General features: G+C 34.3%; 1 protein-coding gene across 4 annotated transcripts in view; it reads left to right on the top strand.

Annotated features, from left to right (window-relative positions):
• The window catches only part of HGF (hepatocyte growth factor), a 101,415-nt gene that overhangs the window by 9,187 nt on the left and 68,521 nt on the right, over positions 1 to 23,707 (top strand). For all 4 annotated transcript variants that reach the window (XM_020984470.2, XM_020984471.2, XM_020984469.2 and 1 more), the window contains 3 exons: positions 910 to 1,072; positions 10,646 to 10,758; positions 14,041 to 14,155. In XM_020984470.2, the coding sequence (XP_020840129.1) occupies positions 910 to 1,072; positions 10,646 to 10,758; positions 14,041 to 14,155 (391 nt within the window). The remainder of the gene's footprint in view (positions 1 to 909; positions 1,073 to 10,645; positions 10,759 to 14,040; positions 14,156 to 23,707) is intronic.

Below are 23,707 nucleotides of genomic sequence, written 5' to 3'. Positions count from 1 at the left end.
GCTTCAGAAATGGCTCCCATATAAGGCATTTAATAGATTGTGGTTACCCTGATTGCCCAGTAGCTGCAATCTATTAGCAGGCTTAACAGTACAGGGTCGAGTAATGGTAGCAATTAGGAGTTGGGACAATTGAGGTAAATGGGTAAGTGAAAGATCACATTTTCAATTCTTCCAAGACTGTACATAAAATTAAGCCCTTTTAGGATGAATGGCATGTCCTTCTGGGTTATTTGGCTTTCTAATGGGAAACTTCTTGCTATCTGGTGGCCATGAAGAACTCTTTTATAAAGAAAAATGAGGCTCTCATTAAAAGATGAAGTTTTGATTAACCACACTTGGCTGGATAGCAAGAGAAACAATACAGGGATAGAAAAAATTATTATCTGGAAGAAAGATGTATTCATATAATAAATGAGAGAGAAAATATTTTTAAGTAATATAATTTTCTCCTCTCCCTGATGGTTATATAGAACAAATATGGACAATGTGTCCTGTGCACAGATTTTAGTGAGTTCTGTCTATCCTGTCAAACTTTGGTTGAATGGCTGTTGCTAGTTATTATAATTTATATAAGGGCAAAATGTAGGAAGAAATGCAGAAACAACATAAAACATGACATGATATGCTCCTGGCACTGTTTCTTGCTTTCATGCTGTTTGGAGAAGAGCATGCTATTTATTTCTTCAGAATGAACTCTGTCCCAGTTTGAGAGAGCATCCTCTCTCTGAAAGACTGTAGATTAGTGACCAGGAGTGACGACAGTTCCTTGGTTTGTCCCTATCAACTAACTTTTTCTTCTTACTATGATTTACCTAACAATATTTTCGGAGGTTGACATTGCCAGGCAAAATCATTCTTTTGAATATTATCCTTCAAGGCTTTTTTTCTTTTGAATGTTTTTACTCATAGAGGGCCAGAGGAAAAGAAATACCCTACATGAATTCAAAAAGTCAGCAAAGACTACCCTAATCAGACTAGACTCATCACTGAATATTAAAACTAAGAGGCTGAACACGACGGACAAATGTGCCAAGCGATGTATTAGGAATAAAGGCCTTCCATTCACTTGCAAGTAAGTTGTTCCTTGTTGCTCTGATAGGAATTTTCCATTAATAGACTACACCAACATTGCCTATACATACTACATTATGTTTTAAAATTACTGGTGTTTAACGTGCGATGTAGTAGTTGGCCTTTGCAGTCTAGACTTGGGTCTTTTAAACTTCTTGCCACAAGAGACTTATGACACAGTTGAAGGAAACAAAGAATAAACAGGAGTGGAGAACAGGATGTTAAAAATGTCTAATAAAAAAAAGATTTATCTTTCTTAAATTTATTATGTGTTTTGTGATTTCTTCTGTTCTATATGCAGTTTTGATTATTAAAAATGAAATTCACTTGGATTGATTTTATTTAATTCTCTTTAAACTTCTAGGCCATGTATTCAGAATAAATATTTATTAGTAACAGAAGCAGAAAGAATTTTGAGAATATGAATTGCAGAATTGGGTAACAGCCAGGATTTATAGGAACTTGTGTCAAAGTCTCAGGAGATTGATAATAGAAGGTGTTGAGAGGCTCAGACAATATCTACAGAGCTTGGCTTTGGCAAAAAAGGATGTTGAAAAGCATTAGCGGGAAGACATGATAAATGTTTAGGTGAAAAGTGATAAGGTCATTAGAAATGGCATTAGAAGAGTCAAGTGAAGGGCTTGCTATCCTTTGCCAGTTTTTGTGTGACTTGACCATGAAAAATAACTCTATCCCACAGGATAAAAGTAGCATGATAGTGGAGAGAGATAGAGAGCTGACTTTTGAGTTTGGAAGACCCAAGTTCAAGTCCCACTTCTGGCTGTGTGAAATTATAGAAGTAGTTTCATCTTTTAGTAGTTCCATATACTAATGAAATCTGAGGTCTAGTCCCTAACCTTTTCACACAATATTGAATTAAGTGGACTTTTTACTTTGAGTTGGGGATGGAGGGGCAAAATCTAATAAGAATCCCTCTCAGAAGTACCATTAGAGTCAGAGATGCAGAAGAGAGGTTGGGAAAATTCTTTCAGGGAATCTTTGTACATTTACAAATGTTCAAGGGAGAGTCCTTTCCATGAACATAGCATAATATTCCCCAGAAAGAGTGATTTACTTGGAGTCAGCAAATCTAAGACTAGGTCATACCTGTGGTACTTAGTTGTAGTGGGAAAGTCACCTAACCTCTTTTAGGCTCAATTTCCTCTTTTATAAAATGAGGATAATAAAATTTGCACAAATTACTTAGAAGGATTTTAACCCTTTTGTAAACCTCAATGTGTAATATCAATGTGAGCTTTGGTTACAGAGGATTTATTCCTTCTGGACCTCTTACCTACAAAGATTGTGGGGGTTTTTTTAGTGGGGAAAAAAGAGAGACAAAGAAATGAGTTGGGGATTTGTGGAGGAAATTGTGATGGAACTTCTGTGATAATTTTGCCTTCTTGTTCCCTGACTACCCTAACATGACACTTAAATAAATGCCTGGTGTTTTGTTTGTTTGTTTCTTCATTTTTACTTAAAAAAATCTGTCGGTCACTTTTTTCAGCAAGCTAGTTCTTGGAGAAAGACAGGGTGTGGAGTGGAATTTATGAAGATTTTACTCTGGAAATGTAGGTGTCATATCATACCAAGTCAGAAGAGAGTAGTTTAGTAAATTCAACAGATAGTAATTAGCAGTCTAGTTGGGGAATATAACATGTAAACTAGTAACTATAATGAAAGCTATCATAAGCACACTGATCACACAAAAAGCATTTATTAAGTACCTACTAGGCATTAGGTGCTATGCTTGGCACCAGTGATACAAATACAAAAATGAAACCAACTCTGTCATCGAGGCAATTCCAAAGTCTTAAGCTACTAGAATTTAAAACTGCACAAAGCCTTTTGCAACACCCGGTATATACAATATGGATGTTTAAGAAGAGAGATCCAGGAGCAGCTAGGTGGCACAGTGGATAGAGCACCAGCCCTGAAGTCAGGAGGACCTGAGTTCAAATGTGACCTCAGACCAAACACTTTACACTTATGAGCTGTGTGACCCTGGGCAAGTCACTTAACCTCAGTTGCCGAAAGAAAGAAAGAAAGAAAGAAAGAAAGAAAGAAAGAAAGAAAGAAAGAAAGAAAGAAAGAAAGAAAACAAAAAAGAAGAGAGGTCCAAATGAGTAGTCAGAGAGGGAGACCAGTGCCAACCAGGAAGAACATCTCCAATATAGAGTTTCAAGATCCTATCCTTGGCCCAATTTTGTTAAATGTTTTTATCATTGATGTTGATGAAGGAATAGATTATGCTTACTAAATTTACAAATGGAATAAAGCTTCAAGAGAAAGTTAACACACCAGGGGAGAGAATTTAAATCCCAGAAATTATTGAATTTGAGATTTGCCATTATAGAATTTGAAATTTACCAAGAATGTCAGAGGCCATGTAGTCTCATTCATTCCTGAAAAGATTTCCTTGTGTAACACATTCAAGTGGTTGTCTAATCTCTCCTTGAAGATCTACAAAGAAGGTGAATCCACTACCTCTTGAGATAGCCCATTCTATTTTTGGACAGTTATAATTGTTAGGAAGTTTTCCTGACATCAAGTCTAAATTTGCATCTTTGAACCTTCCACTCCTTATTCCTGGCTCTGCTCTCTGTGATCAGAAGGAACGAGCCTAGTCCCATTTCCACATAACAGTCCTTGAAATACTTGGAAACAGCTGTCGTGTCCACCTGAGGTCTTCTCTACCTTAGGCTAAATATTCCTTCAAGTAACTTAAATATGATATGATCTGAAAGCTCTTCTCCATCTTGACTAGCTTCCTCTGGACTCTCCTATCAATGTCTTTCTTAAACTGTGGCACCCAGAACTCAATATAATCCTCCAGATGAGTTCTGGTGGGGGCACATCACAGTGGGAGTATCACCAGCCTATTCCTGGAAGCTCTTCCTCTCTTAATGCAGCGCAAGGTCACATTGCCCTTGTTGGCTGCCACGTCTCACTGCAAACTCATAAGGGGATTGGAGTCCATTAAAACCCTTAAATCTTTTTCAGAGCAAGTGCATTGACAGGCTGAAACAACAGGCCTAAACTAGGAGCTGGCTGTCAGAATATATTCTCTTCTTCCTGTTGGGAAAACGAATACTTTCCTCAAGTTATGTCTTTTAGGCAATAAGCCATGCATTCAGTAGGCACCACTTTTTTCAGTCTTCTCAGGATGTAGTAAATCAAATTGCTCATTACTCTTATCAGCAATAGAGGTAGCTAGGTACAGCAGTGGGTAGAGTATTGAACTTAGAGTCAGGAAGAACTGAGTTCAAATGCTGCCTCAGACATATGTGTATCCTTGGGCAAGTCACTTAACCTGAAATCTTTCAGCCTCAGTTTCTGCTTCTGTAAAATGGGTACAATATAGTACCAACCTCAAAGGATTGTTGTAAGGAGAAAGGTATCATATATAATGATTCACAGAACTTACAAGTTCTGCATAAGTGCTGGTTATTTTCATTATTATCATACACTTAGAACTATCAAAAATCTTAGATAGCATCTTGTTTAATGCTCTCATTTTATGGATGAGGAAACTGGGGACCAATGTCATGTAGCTGGTAAGTAAAGAATCTCAGACGTTAACTCAGATTTTCTCACTCTCAGTCATTCCCCTAAATCATGTTAGTTTCATTTTCTAGTTTGTGGCTGAGTTACGAATAGCAAATGTCTCCCTGGATACAGACAGGAATGAGATGGTATCCTCTTTATATTTCCAAACTGAATTCTTTGCTTTAGTCAGATTTGCCACTTTTATAGTTTCTACTTATATATGAAAATTGTGATATTTTGAATTTAGCTCATAGCTTATTATGAAATTATATATTATTTCCATTGTTTAATGGACCAGAGACAAGTCATATTGAACTTCTAGGAAGAAAAAAATCATCATGGCTGCCAGAGCATCTTTGGACCAAGTGGGAACACAGATAAATAAATACTAGCATTCTGACTTAAGAAAATACTACTAAGCATTTTGACTGTTATTAACTTTTTTACATAAAACATTTATTAAGTGTCTGGTATTATAACGCACTATGTTAAGACCTTGGGAATGGAAAGATGCATGAAATGATCCCTGACAGCAAGGGATGTATCTAATAGGGAAGATAAGCCAAGGATATTTATTAATCACAACACAAATTATAATACAAAAATATAAATTAAAATGTGAAAGAGGTAGAAACAAAGTTATATGATAATTTCCACGAAGAGCATATCACTTTGGGCTGTGAAGATCTGGAGAACATAGTATCTGAAATAGTCATTAAATAATAATAATAATAATAATAATAATAATAATAATAATAATAATAATTTACATGTGAATGGTATTTTAAGGTTTCAAATATGTTTCTAACAACATCCATGCGTGCCAGGTAGAATTTAAATATTGTTTCCTTTCCATCTTACAGATGAACAAACTCAGTTGATGTCGTTTGTCCTTGGATAGAGCTAGTGAATGTTAGAATTATAATCTTAAACCATTCTTCATCCACTGTCTTTTCTCCCTATTCTGTGATGTGTATTATTCCATCTCTTAAAGGATGGAAAAGATATAACAAATTGATGGGGGTAAAGTAGCTGATTAAAATGCATTTTAGGTAAGCATGGAAAGCATTGCTAATAGTGGCAAAGCGGCATAAGAAGGAGAAAAAAGATTTGAGGAATGGCTAGTATTTCAGTTTGGTTTGAACATAGAGCTGTAGAATATTGACAAATAAAACTGGAAAGATGGTTTGGGATCAGTGTGTGAACGGGCTTTAATATCAGTATTATTAAGTTTCATCTTTGCTGTGTAGGAAATATGACTAGATGATTGATTTGTCATCTCCCCCATTAGACTGTGAGCTCCTTGAGAAAAGGGATTATCTTTTGCCTCTTTTTGTATCCCCAGTGCTTGGCAAGATGCTGGGCACATAGCTGGCATTCAGTACATGTTTACTGATTGATTCTCAGCTGGCTAGAGAGGAAACAACATAACTAAAATGCATCAGAGAAAAAGTTTAAAATAAAAAGAGGGTTCTTAAGATTGTTTCAAAATTGGTTAAAGATAAAAAGCATAAAAGACATAAACTCAAGGAGAGGCAGAGTATAAGCGTGTATAACGCATTCAGAACATCTTTTACCATAATTAAATAATGAAAAAAGGATGATGGAAATAACAACAACAATAAAAAGCCAATCTCCACATGTGGAGACATATGTGTAAATGTGGCAAAACTTGTGTGTTCTAGATTGACCTTATCTGTTATTGAAGAACATATTAATAAGGCCCCAAAGAGATCTTCTGAATCCACAAGAGATTATACCTAAAATCACAATTGTAATACAAACAGAAAAATTACAATGTGAAGATCTTTTAGGTTAATAGGCTGATGAGCAGGTTACTAATTCGAACTGTCATCATGTCTTCTTCAGTGTTGGTTGCATTTTAATCATATTACTCATTTCATTTGCCGATCTGACAACACTCCTATCAAGCAATCAACAAGCTTATTATTATGTGCTAGAAGGCAGGTAGGTGGCACAGTATATAGACTTCCGAGAAGTCAGGAAGACATATTCCTGAGTTCAAATCTGACCTCAGACACTTACTAGCTGTATAACCTTGGGCAAGTCATATAACCCTGTTTGCCTTAATTTCCTAATGTGTAAAATGAGCTGGAGAAGGAAATGACAAACCACTCCAGTATTTTGCCAAGAGAACCCTAAATGGGGTCACAAGGATTTGCATGCCACTGAAACGACTCAACAACAACATTATATGTTAGCTACTGATAAATACACACACACACACACACACACACACACACACACACACACATATATACACATACACATATACACACACACATATATACATATATATGTATATACAGAATACACACACATACACATTAAATACAAAGTCATTTTAGAAGAGAGTGCACTATTATCTGGAGGGATCATAAATGACTTCAGTGAAGAAAATGGCCCTTGAACTGTGTGACTCCAAGACATGGAGGTGAGGTGTTAGACTTTAGAATATTTGGATTAAAACATCATAGCATCACAGAGATAAAAGAACCTTAGAGGTCACCTATTACCTACTCTCTCATTTTACAGATAAGGAAACTGAGGCTCAGAAAGGTTAAAATACTTGTAAAAGTATACATAAGTAATGAGGCAGTGAGACAAGATTTGAATGTAGGTTCTCTGTCTCCAAATACAATACCTGTTCCACTAGATGATGGATCTTAATTTTTATCTCCACAGCATATTGCATATAATAAATAATCAAGAAATCTGAATGGTCTGCTTATAATTAGGCTATTATTTAATTAAGATTTTTCCAAGATAAAATGTATCTAGGAAATTAAGGGAAGAATGTTGAATTAATATGATAGATAAGTAAAATGAACTATGTCCAACATAGAGCTTAAAAGGTTTACAAAGACTTTTCCTCACAACAACCCCTCAAGGTAAGTAGTACAAGTTGTAATAGGTGTTTTTTTGAATAAAGAAATCTTGTGTAGCACCAACTATGGGCTCACTCTTTGAACTATCACTCAATTTAGCAAATTAGGTCGCTAAAAGGTAGCGAATACTTCTTCCCTCCAAGGGTTCCAGAGGCACTGGCATTCATTTTCTGACATTATCACTTATCACTTAAATAGCTAACTTCTGTCAACTACTAATTAACCAATGAATATCAATTAGCTTTTAAAAAGCCTTATTTGCTGAGAAAGTAAAGCAATGATTGAGGTGCAACAATAGGAGAACAGACCCAAACTTAAATTGGCTGCTACAATATATATCCCTATCCCCAACCAGGGCAAAAGTGATACTTAATGACTCTGGGAATCCTTTTCTTCCATAAAGATGTCCCCAACAAATTCAGTTTTGGTTGTAGAATTGGATGAGTCACTCCATTACTTATAAGAGATGGTATCTGGGATTCTTGGTCAATTCATTGCTGGGAAGAGTTAAGTAGGTTACTTGTCAAGGTTGAATTCACTGAATTCAGCTATTGATTGTATTGGATGCTGTCCCTGAGGGGCCTTTTGATAAGATCTTCCAATATTTTTAAAACTCACAATGTCATAAAGTAATCCATTCTTTTCTGATACTCATTTGCCCAAGATAAAAAAAAAAACAACAGAAGAATAAACATAAAGAAGTGAAGGAAATACAGGGACCATGCATTCAAAACCACATGGTTCCCAAGTGTTGAGATAAGGCAGCTGTGACATTCCACTGATGTTATTACCTCTTTTCTTGCCTTAAGGCTCACAGTATTTCTTCCTCTTCACTTAAATGTTACCAGGAAAGAGAGAGTGTTTCCGAGTGTTTCCTGAGGGAGTTTCCTCCAGCCTACTACACTCAGTTTCATCTCAGCATCCCTGTTCCAACAGCAGCTCTGCTTGGCTTCAACTTCACAAAACATCTCCCTGAACTTCTCCCCCCACTCCCATAACCCACTCCAACTGCCACCCCCTCTTCAGCTTCCTTTCATGTGTTGTTTTCCCCGTTTGATTATAAGCTTCTTGAGGGCAAGGACAGTTCTCTTATTCTTACTAGTACCTCCACTTCTTAGCACAGTGCCTGGCATATAGTAAGTGCTTAATAAATGTTTGTTGAATTGAATGAGAAGTCTTATCATCATGCAGTGAGCTGACAGGAAATAGACTACATCTGTCAATGCTATGAATTAAGGCAAAAAACCTCTCCATTACACCTGCTCCAAACACATTCACCAAAGATCTATGTATTGGATTGAAGTCAGGGATGTAATATTGTGTATGATCTATAGAACCCACCAGGCAGAGCATATCCATGTAGACTCTAAGGACTAGGACCTCATCAGCCTGTTCTCCATTATACTAGGCACAGAGAGATCAAATTTCATACCCATTCTTACATGGCTGAACTAAAATTTGAGCTCGGGTCATTTTATTTGAGGACCATTGCTCTTTCCACAATACCACTTTGCATTGAAGGAATGCATAAAGTAGATACTATAAAAGATAACTAAAGCCGGTAGTTGAAAGTTATATAATAAATGGAAAGGAAATGAAGATAAGAAAAATTAAGGTAACAATGATAATATCAGAACAGATGGCTTTAAGATATTTTAATTTGTTGGGGAGCTAAAACAAAGGGAGTTTTGGAGATAGATAAAACAGTTTTGCAGTATTATCTTGAGAAGAAGGAAAAAAATATTCTAATTAGATGAAATAGAAGGAAGAATGAAGAAGAGTGGTTTTAATGTAATTCACTAAGCAGTAATGTTGTTACAGTATCAAGGGTAGGGAACCTGTGGCCTCTAGGTCCTTGGGTGCAGCCTTTTGATTGAGTCCAAGTTTTACAGAACAAATCCTTTTATTAAGGGGATTTGTTCTGTGAAGTTTGGATTCAGTCAAAGGGCTGCACTTGAGGACCTAGAAGGCCACAGGTTCCCCATCCCTGTACTAGACCTACCTGATAAAACTATTGTTACTAAATATAATTCATGATTCAATATTTATACATTCTTAGCTTTTAATTGATTAAAACAGAATTTCCCTATATGTTATTGCCTTATGTCATTTCCTGACAAGTACCAAAAAAAATCAGTTTTACAGATTATTTTTTTCCAGTTAAATGTGCGAAGTTCTAAAGTCTAGAACTTTGCTTCCCACTATTACTTTCTCAAATTCAAAAATATCTTTATTTATATAATATACATAGATAATAAACAAATGCCATATTTTGAGAAAATGCAGATATGTAATAGAATAGTATACCTATAAAATAATCATGAAAGAATCTAAATAAATTTTGGGGAAGTGGATGTCATGTGAGACTTGCATCAGCTTCTTCAAAGAGTCCATTTAGAAGAATTTTATAACAATTTTAAAGTATCAAAAGGGAGAAAAATTCAGTTTGCCAATTAGGCTAACCTAAGGAATATTAATATCTACAAGTGAACAGGGTAAATAAAGTATTTAATTGTTGTATTATAATGATGTTTGTGTTTATAGCTCTTTTTGTACATGCGGTGCTTAGAGGTTTGTCTTGAGAGAATGATAGTGAACAAAATCTCACTCATAGTACTTCTCTAGAATAACAGTGACTAGACAGACATCTTAGCAATATTTTCCATTAACATTTTATTTTTTTTCTCTTGAGCACTTTATAATATTGGGTAAACTATGGTAGCTATAAATGATTGTTCTCTAAATAAAAGCATGAAATTCTTATTAGTTGAGTTTTATCATTGAAAGAAAAATAGAATTTTTTTTTACAATGTAAACAAGATTGGGTGCTTTCATATAATGACTTAAAGTTCTCATTTTTACAAGAAAAATGTAAAATTAAAAGTGAAAACGCATGAGTGAGAAAACTGGTATTTTAAGTGAAGACCATAGAAAGTTAATTTTATTCTGTATTGTAAAGATCACATGAGAGGGTTTGAATGTCATTTGAGTTTCTTTTGTGCCTATGTAATAATGTATTTACTGTCATATTTTTCTCCTTGGTATACCATGTACCCCCATTGTAAAAGCTATATAAAAAGTGGTATTCCTTTTTTTCATTCAGATATTTTTTTCAGGGCCTTTGCTTTTGACAAAGCAAAAAAACGATGTCATTGGTTCCCTTTCAATAGCATGTCAAATGGAGTGAGAAAGAAGCATGACCATGAATTTGATCTGTATGAAAACAAAGGTAACTTGATTCTCCTTAAATTTTATTCCAAAATCACAACTTTTAGAACTTTAATCGATGTGAGAGATCATCTAATCTAATCTCATCATTTTATAGATGATGAGAAAACCTGGCCAGAGAGGTCATGAGATGTGTTCAAGTACTCATGGCTAAGTTGTTAGTGGGAGAACTGGAATCAGGTGTCTTGATTCCCTGTCCAGTGTACCTTCTGCTGTGTCCCAGCTGCCTCTCAGAAGGACAACAGTTGGATTCAGCTCTTCCTTATGAAAATGACTAAGGCTATGTTTATATACCACCAACAAATAAATACTTCATTAGTACTTCCGTCATCCTCAAAATAACTTAAAAACTGATTCTTCACAACTGATTGGATTCATTACGCAGTCAGTTAAATAATTAAAAGGGGCAGCTAGGTGGCCCAGTGGATAGAGTGCCAGGCCTGGAATCAGGAAGACTCATCTTCCTAAGTTCAAATTCAGCCTCAGGCACTAACTAGCTGTGTGACCCTGGGCAAGTCATTTAACCCTGTTTGCCTCAGTTCTTCATCTGTAAAATGAGCTGGAGAAGGAAGTGGCAAACTACTCCAGTGTCTTTGCCAAGAAAACCCCAAATGGGGTCATGAAGAGTTGGACATGACTGAAAAATGACTCAACAATAAATTAAGAGACACTAAAAACATTCATAACCATTTCAGTTAGAGCATTTTTGGTTGGAGAGATTGCTTGACTATTTTCCTGAGGGGAACTGTGACTTGTTACTCAAAGAATTTTGTATGTACTGCCAAAAATGCCCCTTAAAGTCTTTGAGTTTCAGTATTGTCTGTTAAATCAGGACAGTAACACCTATTCTACTTGTTTTGCAGTTGTTCTAAAGATTAAATGAGATAATGTATATGAAAGTGCTATATAAATCATAAAATACTAAAACAAAATTGTGCTTATTATTTCAAACAAATTACATTGTAAATTCCATAAAACAGTGTTGGCAGTAATTGTATCTTGGCTACATGATTTCAAAATTACTATAATTAAACCCTTTCTACATAAAAAAAAAGATTCAGGTGGAGATTATGATTTCTCAAGGTAATTAGATAAAATTGAGCAGGGAAATTAAAAATTAATTTATGTCTAAAATAGTGGCTTAGAAATCAAATATTCCATTAATTTTCATCTAAAATGACATTTTGTGGTCCAACTTAACATATATAATTAGCCAATCAAATCGTGAACTCTGAGCTCTTTACTTACACAGTGTTGTGAAAATTCATTGTAAATCTCTACAAGGTAAAAAAGTCCCTGACCTGACACAGCAGAATTCCAGACAGCAGCTTTGCTATTTGTTCTATTTACATGTAACACAATAATGCTTTTCGTGATGGACATTGGTACTACACGACCAATTCTGTCATGACAGATTTTTGGTTTGGTCAAATATATACAGTAACAGGTGTTAAGTGTTTGAAGAACATTCCCAAAAGACAGTGAAGCTAGAAATCTCTCCTCAAAGCACAGAATTGTTTTTTGCAGCTGGTGTGACATGGCCCATACCAGGTAGACATCTCACAGAACGGCAGCAGAACACAACCCTCACCAACTCATTAGTAAAATGAACAGTATTTCAGCTCCCGGAAAAAAAAGATGTCAGAAATTTTAGGAAAGCTCTTTTTCCCTTGTGCAAAATTTGAAATGCACTGAATAATAGAAAGCCAGTATATATGGCATTAATTTTTCAAATTTTAAAATATTTTAGTAAGTCCAATAAAGAAGAGTATTAAATACAACTATAGTATGATTCATTATTAAGTAGATTCAAATGGGTCCAATTATATCCCAGAAACATAACTATATATGATTTTTTAAAAAGCTATGTTATAAGGTTGATTTTAGTCATGTTTTCTAATACCAACCCAAAGATATCCTACTTTATATACAAATTTTGAATTTTAAGCTGTGATTGAAAATCACCAAACATGAAATTTTAAAAAGTTATTTATGTTATTTTATATTTCTTTATTTTGAATTAATATTTTTGTGGATCAAAATTTAACTTGTTTTGACCACTGTAGTAATATAACTGCTATCACTTTGATAGAGAGATTTGAGGGAAGTAAGAAATTCTATCTATAAGAAAAAAAATAACAGACGCTTTTAATTGCATCCTTAAATAAACTTAAAAAGTGAAATCTAGACCAAGATATTCCATAATTTGTCAGTTTGATAATCTGAACAAATTATAGAGAATATTAACAAGATACTTTGTCCAGGATGTTTAATGATAAATAGCCAAAGAATATTAATTATGTCAATAATATTTCATATTGGTTGAAATCATCAGAGCTATAGTGTATAAAATATGTATATATTGTTTTTAGCTTTTATTAATGGCAATGAATAGTACACATTCATTTTTTAAATGGAACCTTAAAGATATGCATAATAACGTGTTAGGACATTGAACTGTTATTTTTAGGCACATGAATCTGCGTATGTAAACTGTATATCTACTTTGATTATTTCCCTGGTCATTGGCTAGATGCTCAAAGATAATGATGCTGAATTTATATTTATAAAGTTCTTTATGATTGTAGAATATTTTTGTATTCATTGTCTCCATGAGGTAGGAAGAATTAGTATCTTACACCGTAGGTGTCAAAACATGCTCCAGGTAGCCCTAAGTGTGGCTGAACTAGATTAAAGTATGCATGGGAAATATTTAACAAAATAAAAAAAAATGCATACTTAATGTCAATATGTGGTTTTCTAAATCAACATGTGGCCTGCTTGGGAGCCAGTTTGACATCACTATCTTACACATTTAACAGAAGATGATCATCTAAACACACACACATACACACACACATGCATACATGCATACATAATGAATTCTGGCTATCTTAGCTTTAATTTGGCAAGTAAAACCTACATAAGGACAGGGAAAATCTCAACTGAACATTTATAAAACAATTTAGATAAGAGTAAAATACATATTCACAAATAATATATTCATTTATCTAAATAAGATTGTTACTTTGTTAATTTTGACATCAATTTAAAAATATTTAACCAATATCATTAGTTTTTTAATACCCTCAAACTTCTAGGTAGTAAATGTTCTGAATGCTTTGTGAAATCCTTATAGCAGAATTTTTTTTCTGTTAATTGAAATAATGTATAAGGCTGAGCTAATTACTTACAGGTTTGAATGGAGTTTTTATTTCCATCTTTAAAAAGTAAAGCATATGTCTCACATGCTTTTAATATTTTCTCTGCTTTCTTCCAATAGATTACATTAGAAACTGTATCATTGGTAAAGGGGGAAGCTACAAGGGAACTATATCTATAACTAAGAGTGGTATCAAATGCCAACCATGGAATTCGATGATACCACATGAACACGGGTAAGAATAGTACGAAGAAATAATAATCTAGACATTTAAAAAAATTTAATATAAGAAAATAAGTTATTTAGCCAGATTTTAGTATACTTCTACCATAATGTAAATTATTCAATAAAATACATTGAATCAGCTTGTATATGTGTGTATGTGTGCACATAGTCAGTAAATGGGATATTTGGTGAAGGATATGCCAATTTATCCTTAAAGATTTAGCATAAAAATTTCATTTGTCTTCTGTTATTTTATAATTGCTTTTATTCATATAGATATTGATTATTTATGTCTGCATCTATTATGAAATACATAAAACTAATACAAGTTATCCCTATGAACTCATGAGGACAAAGTACAACATGTATACCTTGGAGAGTTAGCCGAAACTGAATTTTTCTGCTTAAGTCCCTTTTCTGGTTGTGCCTGTGGCTCACTGACTCCAAAGCCTGTGAAAACTTTCTATCTGTGAAAGTCTTTTTTGGAAGAGAAATAGTAATAGGAGACAGGTTTGGAGTCAGAGAGGTTCAGGGAGTCTAATGAGTGTATTCTGCGGATTACTAGGTAAGTGTCTATTGTTTCTTCATTGATGCTTTCCTCAGGTATGGCTGCCATCAGATGCAAGGAGAGGGGGGATCTCCCTCTTGGTGGAAATACTATTTATTAATTTTTGACCTTCCATTTAAAGATATGTGGGAATTAAGGACAGATTTATTAGATTGTGTGATTAAAGGATGAGAAACAAAAGTCCCTACTGACTCTTCAATAGCTAATAAGTCCCAAGATTTGGAGGGGAAATCAAATTATTTTCCAAGATTAATCTCAGATATGAATTTCATTGAATGAGCTACTAGTTTATCTGCTTGAAATACAATTAAATTTAAGAATCAGACTTATTTCAATATAAAATACCATCAATGCTTGATCAACAAAAAATAATATTAATGGTCTATTCTAGACCCTTTTCTCTACCCCCAGTAGTGGTAAAACATTTGCACCAATCCATCCACACTTGCATATTACCTGTGTTATACCCAATGGCCTATATTTGCAAAATATGTAACTTGGATTAGGGGTATGAGCTCTGACCACAGAAAGGAGCAAAGGTAACTGGTGACCAACACAAGAATGGTTCTCCTGACCTTGTTCTTATTAACATAGTACTTTATACTATTGAGTTAACCAGCTGCAAACATTTTAATACCAGAGATTTACAACTGCTTTTCTAAATAAGTAATTTTAAAGTCAAAATGACATTTGGTTTTCCCTAGAACATAGTGCTGTCCTTGAATTAAAATAAAGAGAAAATAATTTGGCTTTGTCTATCAAAGATTAGCTTGGTTTCACTACCTGCATTAGGAGGATAAAATTACACTTAGATAGATCCTGCCCTTACAGAAAATGATGTAAGTTTTCCACGAACAAAGGAATAGCATTTGAAACTGATCCTTCCATAATGCCAGCACATGCACTGTACCCCACAGAGTTCTTATTTCAACCCCAATATTCTATGATAATGAGGCATCACAGAACTAGAACTAGAGAACTGTCAAGTCCAATTGGCCGCTTTATCAATTAATTTTTCATTGTGATAGAAAGCCTTACTACAGAGACACTTATTCAGTTTTTGCAAGCTCTCCATGCTTACACTATTTTAGGAAGAAGTGACCTTCATCCACTAGTTGTCCTTTTGGAGTGTGGTATATACAAACACTTTTTAAAGTAAAGTGCTTGATTCTTAGATTGTGTTTCAGGAGTGATGAAGTAAGAAATGTTCCCTTGGCTGAAGTAATGATATGTTGTTGACTCCTTGAAGTGAAATACTTTATAAATAGACTTAATGGCAACATGATGATAGATGGTCAAATGAATAGAAAAGATAAAGTAGAAAATCAGGTGACCTAGGGATATAGGTCTGGTTTCTTTACTTGCTATTCAACATTTCCATTAATGAGGTAAATGAATGTATAAAAATCATGCTTTTTTTTTAACATTCACATAAGATACTCAGGGAAGAAAATTAAGGCTAACATCTTGAGAGTTTGAGTTAAATTTAAAATTAAATTTGAAGACTCCATTTCAGAGATTTTTCCAGCCGCCCATCTCTTTAAAAGCTTTGATACGATCAGAGTCAGAGGACCTGTTCACATCCTGTCTCTATTATTAACCACCTGTGTGAAGTCTCTTCAACTCTGCCTCATTTTCCTTGTCTGTAAAGTAAGGGGTATGGACTAGACGATGTCAAGGTTCTTTCTAGGTCAAAATCTATGTCCCCGTGATTCCATGAACAGGAGTAGAGAGCTCAGTATGCTATAGTCCACAGCAGAAGGCTCAAACTGAGAAAGTGTTCCATAAACATATGATGAATGAATGGATAGATTGAAGAAAACACCAGAGTCAGCTAGCCTTCACTCTACATTCTGAACTTCACTATGTGAACAAACTGACTACAACATAATGAGGAAAGAGAGGGAATAAGGATTTATATAGCAGCTATTTTGTACTTAGCATTGTGCTAAGCATTTCATAATTATTATCTGGTTAAATCTTCACAACAACCCTGTGATATTGTCCCTATTTTACAGTTGAGGAAACTGAGGCAAACCCAGAGGTTAAATGACTTGTTCAGTGTCTAAGGCCAGATTTGAATTCAGGTCACCTGACTTCAGGCTCAACACCATGTCTATTGAGCGACCTAGGTATATGCAACATAACCAAAAACAAAGATGAAAAGGAAGACCCAAAAGCAACTCTGCAATTTCACCTCAGGTTAAGCATAGGATGCACGAAGGCCACCACTTACCACAGTGGCTGGAACTTAGTAGTGTTTAATAAATAACTTGACTTAAATTCATCTTGCTCAGGCATAATAATAACCATAATAATAATACTATCTAGAATTCATATAACAATTTAAGTTTTGCAACGTCTAGTACACATTTTATCTCATCATATTTTTGCAACAGCCTTGGGAATTAGGAGCTATTATTATCCCTATTTTACATAAGAGGAAACTAAGTGATTTGCCCAGGTGCACACAACTATTGTAACTGAAGTAGGATTTGAATTCAGGTCTTTCTGACTACAGATCTATCAACTATACTTCCAAGCAGCCTTGAAGACTAGATGTACCAGAAAGACAGAAGGAGAGATAAAAGAGAATTTTTTTATCTTGGTTTCCTGGAGAACTTTTCATAGATTACTTTTTAAAAAAATTATTTTTAATTTATGGAATAAAACAAGCATTTTCATAACATAGTACAATATATAAGATGATTGTACATGAAACTGCAAATTTACTATATTAAGGCTAATACTACTAATGAGCTAACTCTTCATTTTATTCCTATTTTCTACATCCAGGAGAATTTGTTTTATTTCTTTTTTCACTACATACAACTCTCCCTTCCATCTTTCCCTCCAAATCTACATAGATTGGGGTAGGATGACAAGATGATCTTAAAATATTAGTCTTTATTTATTTATTTGCCTCTATACAGCATTTGAAAAAAAGTACCTTGCTTGAAGCAAACCTGGTTGACAGAATTATGGTGCTGAATATGATCTCATAGATTAGACTAACCACATAATTTTACTCATAAGGAAACTGGCGCTCAGAGATGTTAGGCAATGTACCTGCATATTATAAGTTAGTAGTAGAGGGGACAGGACTAGATCCCTGTACTCCATTGCTCTTATCTGTATAGTCAGTTGCCCTACCAAAAGGTGGGCATGATCCATTATTTATAGAAAGAATCACAATAATACATATATTCAAAAATCTAGTGCAGTTTTAATCTGCTAAAGCTTAATGCTATACTAGGACTTTTGGGACATTGCATTTCTTGAAATGAAAAGCTTTACTAAAGCATTTAAAGTAAAAATGTTTATACATTACTTTTTTAATACATAGCTCCTAACCAAAAGGAATTACACTTATACATAAACCCACTTATTGCCAAGTCATTTGTTTTTGCCCTGCTTTTTAGAGACCCATGGTAATATGTCCATTTTAGAATGCAGTCTTCATGAGAGAAGTGATTGTGCCTTTTCTTTAATTATAATATTCATACATATGTGTGTATATATATATATATTGGGGGTGAGAAACCTGCAGCCTTGAGGCCACATATGGCCTTCTAGGACCTTATGTGTAGCTTTCTGACCAAGTCTAAGTTTTACAGAACAAATCCTTTTATTAAGAGAATTTGTTCTGTGAAGTTTGTATTCAGTCAAAAGGCTGCTCTTGAGGGCCTAGAGGGCCACATGTGGCCTTGAGGCTGCAGGTTTCCTACCCCTGAGATATATATATATATATATACATATATATACATATATATACGTATATATATACATATATATACATATATATGTATATATATGTATATATATGTATATATATACATATATATGTATATATATGTATATATATGTATATATATGTATATATATATATATGTATATCGGTAAATATTTGAAGAGGCTATTATCACAATGAGACCTCAGACAGACACACATATGGTTCAAGTCCAGTAATGCAAAATCATAAAATGGGGAAATTCCTGACTTTTGTTAAAAGAATAACCTAAAGTAGTTTAAGGTGATGGAGTGAACATTTAGGCAACACTATAAAGAAATTTAAAAAAAATCATATGAAGATTCAAAAGTATATAGAAACTATGAAATTATTTTCTTAAAATGGTAACAAGAAACTTACTAGGGTAAGAGGCAGCATATTATAGTAGATAAAGAGCCTGGCGGGGGGGCCAGGAACACCTGGATTCAAGTCTTACTTCTGACATATAATGGCTGTGTGACTCTAGGCAAGTCAAAACTTCTCCTAAAACTTTAAGTTACAGAGAAGATGCCAACCTGCACTGGTGGAAGGTGTTTGCTCAACCACTATCCCTTTACAACAGCAAAATCAAAAGTTTAGTCCCCATCTCTCTTTGTATTCCACCCCCTCTTCCACCAAAATTCAGAAGTATGGCACATAAGAAAAGTGAATTACTCTTTATGTTAGTATGGAATTTGCTGGAGAGTAAGAACCCTATGATAAACTATGAATTTCATAAACTAAAAATGAGGGAGAGAATTTAGAATGCAAAAAGGAAACAATTCTTGGAAAATAGAACCTGTGAGGAAAGTCTAAAAGTCTGTTTAACCTGGAGAAGTGACTATGTTTAAATGTTCTGAGTCAGCCTTTTGAAGATTTTTTTTCACTATGTAATGGGAAGACTCAAGGAGCTCTTGGGTCCCTTCTAACTACAGTTTTATTTTATTTTATTTTTAATTTTTTTTTTTTTTGGTGAGGCAGTTGGGGTTAAGTGGCTTGCCCAGAGTCACACAGCTAGTTAAGTGTTATGTGTCTAAGGCTGGATTTGAACTCAGATTCTCCTGCCTCCAAGGCCTGTGCTCTATCCACTGCACCACCTACCTGCCCCTTAACTACAGTTTTATAACCTTACATGTATGTGTGTTTTACGGGAATCCAGTTATATATACCTCATTGTATATGATTACGTGTATGTATATTATATATAGAGATGGATATATGTACATATATGATTATGAAATACGTGTTTACAGCCAGTAATATATGCAACAATAATAATAAATGGCATTTACATAGGATTTTAGGGTATTTTTCATGTCTCAGTTGATCTTCGCAACAACCCTATGAAATAGGAATTACTATTATCGCATTTTAGAGATGAAGAAACTGAAACTGAGTGAGGATAAGTGACTTGTTCAGGGTCATGTAGCTAGAAAGTACCTGACACATTATTCAAACTCTGGTCTTCCTGACTCCCTGTCTACCAGTCTATCCACTAAAGCATTTAGTTGCCATGTATCCCTGATTTCGGTGGTAGTTTCCTCATTTGGAATTCACTATGTCAATGAAATAGGTATTATTATTAATTTAAAAAGAAGAGTAATAGTTCACATGCTCATAAATGCTTGAAGAGTTACAAAGAATTTTCCACACAATAGCCTTGTGAGATGCAGACTCGTAGGAACATCGATTTAGAATTTTTTTTTCTTTTTTTTGGTGAGGCAATTGGGGTTAAGTGACTTGCTCTGAATCACACAGCTACTGAATGTTATGTGTCTGAGGTCAGATTTGAACTCAGGTCCTCCTGACTCCAAGGCCTGTGCTCTATCCACTACACCACCTAACTGCCCCTGGATTTAAATTCTTAACCCTTCATTTTACCAATGAGGAAACCAAAACGAATAAAGGTTAAAGGTAACATAGCTATATATGTATGTATGTATGTATGCATGTATGATGTTATGTATGTATGCACACATTGATATATATATATATAATTAGATCTTTGAAAAAGTCCATTAAGTATCAAGTGATATAAATGAAAAATGTACATCTATGTTATAGACTCAAACTTTCTAATAAATGGAGTGTATTAGCTCACCCAATTTATATTAACATCACCCTTTTTTATTTTTATGTATTTAAGATAGAGGTGATATAGGGAAATGAACTCATATAAAGATATTTTGTACATGCTGTACTTTAAAAGATAGATTTCCTACAAACTTGAACAAGTAATTATTGGAATGAATGGCTTAGATCTTGACTCATATAGTTTCTGAAGGCACAAATTTTACTGATGACCTATTTCATGCTCTGATGCAAACTTTCACATTATAAAAGGTCATTTGGTAAATGAAGTATTGATATGTTCATTGGTTTCAAAACAGAAGAAAGAATGATGATCTCATTCTTGAGTGGGCAAAGATAAAAATATCAGGGCATTTAAATTTTTTTCATTAGTAGGAAACAGGTTCTTACATCTTATCTCAAAAAAAATCTCATTTTCATAAAACAGTATTGATAGAAACAATCATTATTAGATAAAGATATATGGAACTTTAATAACATAGTTATACTTCCTTACAGCACTGGTTAATACATTCTGTGAATACGTTATTTATGCATTCTTGGTTCTAACAGTAAAAAAAATAACTAATTTGAAAAGAAATCTAAAAATACCTATTTGTCATACATACACATTAGTTTGTGTTTTGAAACTGCTTCACAAGGATAACCAAAACAGAATTTTAAAATTCCCTGGCTGCACAATGTTTGCCACAAAAATTTTCCTGAGGTTTCTTGTTGTCTCTAGCTCTCTTTCTTTTTCTCTCTTGCTCTCTTTTCTTCCCTTTCTGTCTCTCTCACCCTCTGTCTTTTCCTCTCTTTCTCTCTCCCCCTCTCCTATCCTCCTTTCTGCTCCCCAAACTTTAATGTCATTAATTCTTGTATTTATTTTCCTCCCAGAAAGGAAGAACAAACAAACAAAATACTCTCTGCTAGTGAATGAATGTTCATGTATGGAGAGGAGTAAAAAAAAGAATATATATATATATATATGTGTGTGTGTGTGTGTGTGTGTGTGTGTGTGTGTGTGTGTGTGTGTGTGTGTGTATATATATATATATATATATATATACACGCACGCGCACACACACACACAGAGAAAGTGCTTATTGTGTTCCAAGCTAAAATACAAAAATCAAGCCAGTCCCTGACCTCACAGAGCTTCTATTTTTCGATAGAGCAAGAATTCTTAATCTTTCTTTTTTCTTTTTTCTTTTTTTTGGTGCTTGGACTACTTTAGCAAACTGGTGAAGTCTGTGGACCTCTTCTCAGAATAAAGTGTTGAAATTCATAAAAAATATTTAGGATTACAAAGGAAATTAATCACAGTGAAACATGGTTTCTCTGTTTGTGTCTGTCTTTCTCTCTGTCTACCTCTGTCCTTCACGAATGCCAAATTAAGAACATTTATAATAGAGGGAAACAAGACATATAGGGGGATAGTGGCCAGGGCCAATCACTTTCTTACTGAAAGTTATGGACATTGATTTGGGGGCCACAGGGGATAAGACCCACCCACACCATCTAGAATTGCAACATTGATTTAATCATGTTTCCAGAACTGGAGATAAGAGGATGGTGGTAAAGAGAGGGCAACAAAGGAGTTGGTAAGGCTCAGAAGGAAATGGCTGGAGAATAGGGAATGAAGTGAAAGCCCACGAAACTAGTAAGCAAGGAATAGTATTAACCAACCTGGACAGTGAGGCCTCAGGGGAAAACTCCAGGGCATGATGTCTGGTATGGGCTTCAAGGCAGCTGGGGAGGGTACAGAGGAAAAGGCCAGAGAATAGGGAGTGAAACTGACCATCATTAATGTGTACTCTTAATGAAGTTACTGAGGAACTCCAAGTTTGAATGACTTGCTCAGGGTAACAAAGTCACATATATTGAAGGAGGAACATGACCCCAGGTTTCTTGAACACAAAGTTTCTTTCCATTATTCTAGACTGCCATGGTCTTTCTCTGACTTTTCATCATGAACTAGAATCACTGACTTTGGTCAAAATGGGAAATCTAATTAAGCAGATATTATTCACTGACCAATTTTCCAAAACAGAGGGAAAGAATGACTGGGAACTGTTCTTTAAAAAAAGAAAACTTCTCTTTTGCCATGACCTAAACAAAAAAGAACATGTAATAGGGGAACATTTGCAATTGAGACAAATTGGCTAATGTTTCAAAGAAAGAAAATCTCTTTTTGTTGTGTACAATGAGTAATTATTATTTTAACAATAGTAATAGCAACAATTCTCATGCATATAAAGCTTTAACATTTTAAAAAATATTTTTCTCGCTAAAGCCCTATGATACACATAGGTTCCCAAATCACAGATTTAGAGCTGATAGGGAGTTTAGAGTTTCTCTAGTCCAGCTCCTTCATTTTACAGATGAGGAAACCAAGGCCAAGAGAGGTTCAATGACTTGCTCAAGGTCATACAGTTATTAAGTGGTTCATTATACATGAACTGTGTCAGTTGATATATATGTTTAAATGTTTAACATTAAACAGATTTCTTGTGCAGAGCTTACAGCAAGTAGATTCATTTCAGATTCATTCTTTAAAGACTGGACAAGGAAATAATGAATCTCCTGATTTCTATTTCAGTGAATAAAATCTGTAATTATGAAGCAATAATTTGGCATTTCCGTTTGTTTCCATTTTTTAGTATTCTAATTCAGATCCTTCTTAAAGATCATTAGATGATTTCTTTTGTATAATTTCAGAAGGAACCTTTAAAAAGTGTATGAGTTAAAATCTATTTAAGATTGAAAGAATCAGATTGATAAATTACAGTTGTTTCCTTTTATGGAAGATCCATATTAAAGTGGGTTCCATGATATGTGAAGATTTTTGGAAAAAAACAATATAACCACATATTATGGGGGTGAAGTTCCAAAACCAAAATTAAAGTGAAAACCAGGTATAGTTAAAATTTCCCTTGAAAATCCCTTAAGGTCACCCATAGTAATTTACAATACTATATATATATATATATATATATTTTTTTTAAAGTTATAGTTGGAAAGGAGCTGAGTTCTCTTTAAAGGAAGGTAATCTGTATCAGAGAACTTTAGACCTGAGCTGTTTGCTATAGAAATTGTAATGTAAATTATATTTTTCACTAAACCCAGGTACTCTGTTGATCAAGGTAGAGGGA

This window comes from Phascolarctos cinereus, unplaced genomic scaffold (assembly GCF_003287225.1).
Source record: "Phascolarctos cinereus isolate Bilbo 61053 unplaced genomic scaffold, phaCin_HiC Scaffold_1;HRSCAF=81, whole genome shotgun sequence".
Classification (NCBI taxonomy): Eukaryota; Metazoa; Chordata; class Mammalia; order Diprotodontia; family Phascolarctidae; genus Phascolarctos; species Phascolarctos cinereus.
Note: the sequence above shows the minus strand (reverse complement) of the source record. Positions and strands in the feature narration are given on the sequence as shown.